At 30.3% G+C, this 9,843-nt stretch overlaps 1 protein-coding gene across 2 annotated transcripts; it reads left to right on the top strand.

Annotated features, from left to right (window-relative positions):
- Positions 1-4,190: 4,190 nt before the first annotated feature.
- Positions 4,191-7,198, top strand: LOC117176910 (60S ribosomal protein L10-like). Of its 2 annotated transcripts, XM_033367299.1 has the most exons (4): positions 4,191-4,279; positions 4,437-4,465; positions 4,965-5,270; positions 6,710-7,037. In XM_033367299.1, exons 2-4 carry the CDS (start codon positions 4,443-4,445, stop codon positions 7,035-7,037), a joined length of 657 nt encoding a protein of 218 aa, XP_033223190.1. In that variant the 5' UTR covers positions 4,191-4,279; positions 4,437-4,442. The 2 variants fall into 2 exon arrangements, with proteins under 2 accessions (XP_033223190.1, XP_033223191.1); XM_033367300.1 differs by lacking the exon at positions 4,191-4,279 and having other exon boundaries at positions 6,710-7,198.
- Positions 7,199-9,843: the final 2,645 nt, after the last annotated feature.

The raw sequence follows: 9,843 nt of genomic DNA, 5'->3' as shown, positions 1-9,843 counted from the left end.
TTAAATTATTTTTGAAAACGTACTCTTGGAACCTAGAAATATTTTATTTAAAATTATTGCTATTTTTAATTCAAAAAATAAGCTTCGAAATTTTAAATGTTAAAAATAATTTTTGAATCTAATATTTTATTGTTGTATTTGTAATCAATTAAATATATTTATAAAAAATTCTAATTGTTGAAATTCGGGTTGAATTCGGAAATTTTCTGTTGGGTATTTTATTATTCGGGAATTTTCCAATTCGGTAATATTATAAACTGTCGAGAACTTTAATGTTCGGGAATTTTCCAATTCGGTAATATTATAAACTCTCGTAAATTTTATTATTCGGGAATATTCCAACTTGGGAATTTTATCATTCTAAAATTTTATTAATTTATAATGTTATTATTCGGGAGTTTTCCAATTCGGTATTTTTATTTTTCGACAATTTTATTATTGGCTTATTTTTCGGCAATTTTCCAATTCGGTATTTTTATTTTTCGGTAATTTTATTATTCGTGTATTTTATTATTTGCGAATTTTCCAAATCCGTATTTTTATTTTTCGGCAATTTTATTATTCGCGAATTTGATTATTCGGGAATTTTCTAATTCGGGAAATTTACTGTGTCGGGAATTTTATTTTTCGGGATTTTTCAGTCGTCCCGTGGGTTGTTTCTTGACCTCAATAATGGAGAGCATTCAAATAAGCTGGAGAAATTAAAAAAAATTCCCTTGTTTTTATAATAATTAGGTAAATTCAACAAAAAAACTCAGGAAAGTAATTCGGACTCATAGATCTAAAGTTTTTGGTTTGAAACTTTTCAGAAGTCCACAATGTCAAAATATAAAAGGAAGAGTTTAAACTTCAGCATAACTATTTTGCAAGGAAATACTTTACTATCCCACAATTTTATTTCGAATTAGAAGTATGTTTGCAATTAAATAATTATTCCATTCGAAATTATTCAGTATCAAAAATTGGATTATAACTTCAAAGTGTTTGAAATTAAAAGATTTTAAATGAGAGAAATTTGAAATGAAAACAATTAAAATTACAGTGTAATTATTTTCTGCTAGAAGCGTAATAATAAAATAATAATTATTAAAAGAAACTAGTTTATAAATTTAAAATTCAAAATTTCAGTATTTGTAAAATTTCGAATATTCTTCATGTATAACCTGTCAATTCAAATTATTTAATTTTAAAAGTTTTAAATGAAATCACTTATGATTCGGCAATACATTTTTGTCAGCTTTAGGATATAAATAATTTAAAGCTGCAATAAGCAGATTATTCGATGTCAAACCTCGTGAAAAATTGGAATTAATGTAAAGCCTTTGAAATCGAAAACATTTTATAAGGAGAGGAATTTTAAATTGAAAGATTTTAATATATTTTCAATTTAAAACGTTCAAATCGAGTAATTTTATAAACAGCAATTTCAAGAATTGTGTTATTTGAAATTTTTTCATAGAGTTGATAAATTAAAAATACAAGTATTCATATTTTTTTATTTTTTAATATGCCTCAAGTATAATCTGATAAATTTAAATTATTTAATTTTGAAAGTTTTGAATTGAAAATTGAAATGCAGAATTCTAAATGTTTGTATTTGGGTATTATCAGATTTTGGAGGCCATTAATTTAAGCCTAATCAAGTTAGAAAACTTACAGTTGTCAATTTTACGATATTAAACCCTTATATTCAAAACCAAATTAAATTTCAATGTTAAAATTTTTAATTGTTTAGGATTTGATTCTTAAATTCAGAATTTGTTGAATACTTTACATTTTTATTTTACATTTTCAAACCTTTTTGTTTAATTTGAGTAATCGAGAAAAAAATATTATATTTTAGTAGACACGACTTTTTTCATGTGAAAAAATTAATTTAGGAAATATCCCGCGCGCCAAGGTGAACAATCCGTCGAGAGGGAAAAATGGGTTAAGCCAAATTTGCAGAAATAATCACAGCTTATCACATTAAAAAAAATTATTTGATAACAAAATTTCGTCACTTATTTATTACATGAAAACATTTGTTTTTGTTTACAAGATTTTAGAAGTAAGAAAAAAATCTTGATTGGAATATATTGATTTTTGAAGAACAAGAAGCTTTAAGCATTATAACGCTAGGCGTAAATAATTTTAACATATCTTCCTTTTTAATTTAATAAACTCAATATTAAAATGGAAGTTTTAATATTGTCAGAAATAAAATTCACTTTAACTTCAAGTACCTAGGTGACAGTTTTGACTTGTCATGTTCATTGTAATTTTTACATTATGTCTAATTGTCTACTGTATTATGAATTGCAGTTAGAAGAAAATTGTGAATAATACAATAGAGCGGAATTAAACTTCGGTTTTCAATCAAGATCTTTGAAAAGGAGTATAAAATTTTTGAAAAAATAAGTCTGACAAAAAAGTGCCAGATCATGTATTTTTTGGTTCGATTAATAATTTTATTTAAATATGAAATTCCTTCCTAATTTCTTTTTAATTATGCAAGAAATAAACATTGTTAATATCTTTTTCAAATAAAAAAGTGGGGTTTTTTGCATGATTGTTGTTATTTTTCTTTAAAAAACCTTTTTTGTTAATGAGGTCAATAATTTATAATGCATAAGCCTTTAAAATTTTATAAAAGAAACTGAAAGTTAATGAAATATTTAAATTATTAGAAAATAAATTTATTTACGAACAACTTTATAAAAGCAAGTTTCTTATTAAAGAAAAGAATTTAAAATAATTATTTTGGCAAAATCAAACAGTTTTAATGGAATTAAATATGCAAACAGTTAAACAAGTAAATGCAAACAAAAGCTTAATCGACCAGCTGGAAAGTATAGTTTTCTATACATGACCGGTGGAGAACATTTTAAAGTTTCAACTTATTTTTCTCAATAAATACAAAATAAAGAAATAAAGGAAAAAATTAAAAGGAAACTAAATAAAAAACTAAGAAAACTTATATATTTATTAAAAATAAAATAAAATAAAAACAGCGTCAAATTCTTTAAAAAAATATAGACTATTGAAGTACATAATAGTTCTGTGAATTTATAGCATTGGTTTATATTATTTTTTTCATGGTTGCGGTTTAAAAAATGTAATTAGCTCATAAATTAAAATAACAAAAAGACGAAAATTATGGCAATTTTTATGTCAATTTTTAGTATTAAATGATAAAAAAAAAATTAGGCAAACTTACATTTTTTCTTAAAGTTAGATTTCTGGAGCAGGGAAAATGACATTTTGTAAGATTGAGTTACTTCTTATTTCAATTTGAAAAAATGGTTCATATTTATAACATGGCCTTAGCTAAACTGTAGAAGCAAGCCGTAATTTCCTTTGACTTTCAAAAATGCTTCTTACACTTTACAGCTGTTAAAAAACTCATATACCACTTAATTCACTAATATTTAAAAATGCAACATTTCAGAAGACATTTGTCTAGGTCTATAAGGAAATTTAGGGAAAAAAATTTTTATAAGTTTTTATAAGGAAATTTCTTTTTAGAATTTTTATTTCTTCAACCAGAAAAAAATAGTAAGGACATATACTATTCAACCACAATTCTGGTTGATTTAACCAGACAGCTTTTTTAGTTTATTTAAATTTAAATTAAACTTAACTGTATCTTCAAATTCACTTTTCTACTAATTTTCAAAAAAATTATAACTTAAATAAAAAATAAACTTTTTAATTCAAATTTGTTATTACTATTTTATACTAACATCTTTGCTACATTTTGTGCATAATTTTAATTTCAAAAAGTCTTTAGAGTTTTCGAATTCCTTCAAGACCTTTTCTACTCAATTAAAATTATTTTTCCATTGACTTATAAAGTAAAATTAGATTATTACCATTTTGTATTTCAAATGCACTATAATTTGGCGCGACCGAATATATAGCTGCCTGTCGCGCCTCTACAAACATGTGGCAGAACTAAAGGCAATATATATATATATATATACCAGGACCACAAACTTGCCTGCCGCACTAACTACCGGTAAGTGGTTTAACTAATCTCATGCCGTATCTAGGACCTAATATCTTTGCCGCGACCCATCTCTAATGTGGAGGAATCAATCAGTACATATCGCGCCTCTACAAGTATGTGGCCGAACTAAGAGCAATATATAAATATGTAAGACGACAAACTTGCCTGCCGCGCTAACTACCGGTATGTGATGCAACTAGTCTCATGCAGTATCTAGGACCTTAATATCTTTGCTTTTGATAATACAATAAAATCTAGTTCTTTTTCTCGCCTGTTTGACAAGCAGTGGTAGGTTATTTATTCTCTTTCAACTTAATTCCATTTATTTTATAGGCATCCTTTACTTTTACTGGCAATTTTTTTTCCGGTGTCTAATTTGATAATTGAAGAATATGTGTGATATATTATAGATGTAATTAACGTCTTATGTTTATTTAAATTTCAGGTAGAGATGGGTCGCCGACCAGCGAGATGGTGGGTAATTCTCGTTACTTTTATATAAGTTGTTGAATAATAACAGCAAATTATTAATTTCAATGGAGTTCCGTAGTTACTACTAGTGCTCGAGCTAAATGTATAATTTTTATGCGAATTGCAAATTTTAGTTTTTGTAACAGAAACATAACCTCAAAATTGGAATTGTTTACTTATTTTTTAGGAATTAACAATTTGATTTTTATGTTCAATTTCATTTCAGATTTAAGAAGCAATGTAGAATGAGTTTCAAGTATATTTGCTATTGTGAAAATAATAATTTTTTTTGTTTGTTTTCGAAAGGCACGTATGAAAAGTATCATTTTAACCAAAATTGTATAAAAATATTTAAATTTCTACTCAAAATGATGAGTAATTCATTTTGATGGTCTTCGAAAGTAAAATCTGAACTTACAGTTACATTTTCATGAATTAAACGCAAATATTAGTAAGAATTTTCCGAAATCCGAGACATGATGAAATTATTTTTTTGTTTCAGCTATCGGTATTGCAAAAACAAACCATACCCAAAATCACGTTTCTGTCGTGGTGTCCCCGACCCCAAGATCCGAATCTTCGATTTGGGAAAGAAGAAAGCATGCGTCGAGGACTTTCCTTTATGTGTGCACTTAGTTTCGGACGAATATGAACAGTTAAGTTCAGAAGCGCTCGAAGCGGGCCGTATTTGCTGCAACAAATACATGGTTAAGAATGCGGGTAAAGATCAGTTCCACATCCGAATGAGGCTTCATCCCTTCCATGTTATTCGCATTAACAAAATGTTATCGTGCGCTGGGGCCGATAGGTAAGAATACTTCTCAATAATTACTAATTGCGGGTTTCATTTTCAATATAATTCATTCAGTCATCAATGAAACTGAATTAACTGCTTTTATACTCAAATTATGCTAATTTAGAAATTAAAGCGAGAGATTATGGTATCCGCGGCGACGAAATTTTAAAGTGTATTCTTGTAGGCTTTTTGGTGAGAAACAATAATTTGAAAGTTATAAATCTAATAGTTTTCGATATATCAATATGTATGTTAAAATTTTTTATTTTTATCAACATAATTTCTGAATGTGGATTTCAATAGGATTTTTTGCGAGAAACGCTGATCTGAGTAATGCACGTCTCATCCTCTGTGATTGTCCTCAGAATAAGAAATTTGTATCTCGAAAGCTATTCCGGATATCGATGTAAAACTTTTCAATTCTTATTTCTTGCAAAAAAATGTTGGGACGAATACGCATTAAAACTTCGCGGCGGATATATTCATCTTTTCAATTAAAGGGTATCACGGCATAAGGGGCCATTCACAAAATACATTTATCAGGAACTTTACCCTCCCCCCCCCCCATCCCTGCGTGATACTTTTCTGTTGCACTTAACGTAGATAATGATAATTTAAAATCCCCCCCCCCCCCATAAAGTATGTCGTATTTTATGGAAGATCCCTAACCACTTGAGTGTCATTTTTTCGAAAACACATTTTATTCACTTCAAAATTCTCTAAAATTCTACCAGACAATGTGGTGAAAGGATGTATCTAAATTGAGCTGGAAGTGCGTTTTTAGCTTGATAACCTGTAAGCAATCATACGAACATTTAAATGTCTATTCGATTACATTCTGTTGTTGTACTGAATACAAAGAAACTAAATATTTCTAATAAAAGTAACACCGTAGTATTATAAATTATATTTGATATTTAATAATTGAAAAAATTATTCTTATACCGGAAAGATTCGAATGTTTATTAGGCTGTAAAGTGAAGCCCTCTAATGTTGTCTGTGTATTGGACCGCCTTTCCAATCGCTTCTTCTGTGAAATTAAGCTACCGCGCGTTAGGTCCCTTTCTTTACGGACGGTCACGTATATTTAATGTGAAGTGGGATCTCAAAAATATAAAAAAATCCATGGACTTTCACGGTTTTTTGAGCAGTCAATTTTTGGCGATCTGCATCTCGAAGAATATTAACTTTTTAAATATTTTGTTTATTGATGTCTTTATTCCATTTTTGAGGTTTTTTCTCCCGAAAAATTTGTTCCGATGAATTTATTACATGCCTTTGCCGCGACACCCTTCAATTACGTTTACTTTATTTTGGTTGTCCCTGTTTCGTCTTTTGAAAAAACTGATTAATATGTCGCTAATAGCAAGTCATAGAATTAAATAAATTAAAATTAATTTTTTAAAAATTATCAGAATGAATTCAGTGAAATATATTTGTTTAACTTTCAGGCTTCAAACTGGAATGAGGGGCGCTTTTGGAAAGCCTCTAGGAACTGTGGCTCGCGTTCGCATTGGCCAACCGATCATGAGCGTACGATCCACCGACCGTTATAAGGCCGCCGTGATCGAAGCTCTCCGTCGTGCAAAGTTCAAGTTCCCCGGTCGCCAGAAGATTTATGTCTCCAAGAAATGGGGATTTACTAAATACGAGCGCGCCGAGTACGAAAATTTGAAGAACACTGGTCGTCTTTGGCCCGATGGCAGCAACGTCAAATACCTTCCCGAGCACGGACCCCTCGATATGTGGAAAAAGTACAAAGAAGGTTTAGGTGTTTAAGTAAACACTCTTTATACCTTGGTCTGAATGAACACTTGTTTAAATATATAAAGTGTTCATTCAGAATAAGTTACATTGTTTATTATGCTCTGAACATGAGGGCTGTAAATGTAAAATATGTAAACTCAGTCTTTTAATAAAATGAATTTGGATACTCAAAATTTCTAAGCAAATATTGCTTCTTTATTAGAAATGATTTGAAAAATTCTAAAACAACTTTTAAAAAAGTATTTCAAATATATGTATTTATGGCCATGTGACCACCCATCTCATGGTCGTAAGACGTGGCCATAGATGTGTTCTTTCTAGAATTGACACCGCGTCGCAAGTAGAAGTAAATTGAGGCCTGGCCAAAAACACCGTTTACATCCGGAGCCGTGCTATATCGAGTTTGCTCGCGACTACCACCATCCCTAAAACCAGCACAATGGAAGGGTTTCACTGGATGTGCACACAGTTTCTCGCTGGTCTATCGCGCATCTTCAGCGATCTCTCTGTTTCTGTCAAAAATTTTCCTAAGCCCAATGAGGTAAAGATTTTTTAGACACGTTTACAAGACCCTAACACTGGATTAGAAGGAAGATAAAAAGAATATCATTCGCTTCAAGGAGCTTTTGGACATTCTCATAACATATAATATTCTAATGAGAAATGTCCATCAATCTCTACCGAAGAGGTGAAGAAAGCTCTTGTAGGGGCACGAAGAATTTCCCCGCTGCAAGACCGCAGATGGTATCAAGAACTTCTGGAAGAAATTTACTTCGGATGCACACGACAAAATCTGGCCCACGTAACATGCCTGAACACACTGTATAACCATACTGAAAATTCGAATATAGGTTTCTATATAATATCTCATGTTTCACCTATAGAACCCTATATAGGTGGCTGCTTAGGACCCTTCCTAATAAGGTACGTATGTATCTCTAGGTGCTCCTGGAGGACCAGCAAAACTTTTGTGCAGCCGTAAGTAACATAGAATACTACTGCGCATCTGGATAGAGTCCCATACAGAAAAATATTCAGGATCCTCTGTCATTTCCTATAGGTGATTGAAAGGGGCCGGGAGACAACAGAGTGATCATGCAATTTTGGTAGTATAGATTTACCCTTCTGAGAGAGGAGTATTGATGGTGAACAGCATTTGAAAACTACGTGCGCGCTGCAAATTTGTTTGTAGGTTTCACTTGATTAGAGGGGCTTTATCCATTTTTAGATCAAAACGATCCTTGGGATTTTCACGGCTTTGTCTCTGCTGATACCAATGATTTTCGGCCATTGCAAATTTAACTCTTGCATTTCTTACTTTTTATATTGAAGTTTAAAAAATATTTAATTTTAAACTTTCACAAATTGAACAATCCTACCGAAAAGAATCTTTGAGTATATACTAAAAATTCTTTAGGTCAAAGAAGCTCAGAAATACTCCGCAGGCACTCAGGTAGATATTTTTAAAGGTCCAAGAAGCTCGTTTAAATGGTCTGCAGGCTTTAAAATATCCTTTGCGAAATTCAAATAAGAATACGATCATAAATAACAAGCAGAGAGGCTATCTCAATAGAGTAGCCGACACTCAAGGGTCCTTTGTTAAGCTTTAGGATTAACATTTAGAAGTAGATTTTTTTAATTTCATAGTTAAGAGCCTAAAACATAATAATTCGGAATCTACGGGTTTCGATGACTTCAGATATCTAACTTTTTGTTTTTAATACTTAAAATTGGAATTAATAGAACGTTTCTCGTAAATGGAATGAGATACGCCAAAAAAGACAACATTTTTAAATTCAACTAGAAAATTGTATATCAGTATATAAGTTATAATTATAAATAAGTATAATGAAAAAATTCATCAATTAAAAAAAAGGGTTAATAATTTGAAGAGAAATTTAAAAAGGGAGAGCGGATTAGCCACGACCAACTACTATAAATAACTCTGCCCGCCCGGTACGTGACGAATACAAAAGGAACATTATATTACCGTCGCACCACTCTTAAAAGGATCTTGAAAAGGACCCAAATCTCTCAAACTATCTCTGAAACTATTTTGTTTCCAATCAACTTTGTTTATAGACTCAAATGGGCCAAGCTATTTCGCTAAAGAAAACTCAGAGATTTCTTTCGGTAGGGTACAACGGATGATATGAAAAGAAGTCAAGAGAAGAAAAACGTTGCTTTTTTAAAGCCCTACAAGACTATGGTAACAACTTTTTTAATTTGGTCGAAAAGTTGAACATTGCAAATTTGATTGTACCAAAAATAATGGAAAATCCAACAATTCCATTTTTTGCTCAAACTATGCAAGATACGAAAAAAATTAAGAAGCTCAAATTGCGCGCCTTGGAAAGAACTACAAATTTATAATGAATCACTTTTCGACACAAGCTACGAAAAAAAGAGACAAAACTTGTTCATACAAAAAAGATCTATAATTTTTGATAGGACACGTAGTTTTTGCTTTAGTTCGAAAAAAATAACATTTAAAATAAAAATATTAATTTTTTTTAAACGACACAAGGTATGAACTAAAATTAACAGACAAAAGTTGTTCGCCCAAAAAGATCTATCAATTTATTATTAATCATTTTTCGATAGGACGAGTAGATTTTCTTTTAATTGTTAAAAGTAAGATTAAGGGCATGTGACACAGCTAAATACCTATATTACCGACCTCACTTTTTCAGTTCACTGAATGTTTTTTTAAACCTAAGAACTTTTTTTATAAATAAAATATCGAGCTGAAACTTTGGAAAATGTATTGAGTACAATAAAGTACGTTTAGGTACTGCATTTCGGTGGGAACTTCACT

Source organism: Belonocnema kinseyi, chromosome 7 (genome assembly GCF_010883055.1).
Source record: "Belonocnema kinseyi isolate 2016_QV_RU_SX_M_011 chromosome 7, B_treatae_v1, whole genome shotgun sequence".
Lineage (NCBI taxonomy): Eukaryota > Metazoa > Arthropoda > Insecta > Hymenoptera > Cynipidae > Belonocnema > Belonocnema kinseyi.
This window is presented reverse-complemented; position numbering and strand designations above follow the sequence as displayed.

Bases quoted from the DNA above. Each gene is read 5' to 3' on its own strand.
- LOC117176910 (XM_033367300.1), top strand. From the start codon at position 4,443: ATGGGTCGCCGACCAGCGAGATG. The intron at 4,466-4,964 runs GTGGGTAATTCT...TTTTTGTTTCAG, and splicing joins GGTCGCCGACCAGCGAGATG to CTATCGGTATTGCAAAAACA. The intron at 5,271-6,709 runs GTAAGAATACTT...TTTAACTTTCAG, and splicing joins TCGTGCGCTGGGGCCGATAG to GCTTCAAACTGGAATGAGGG.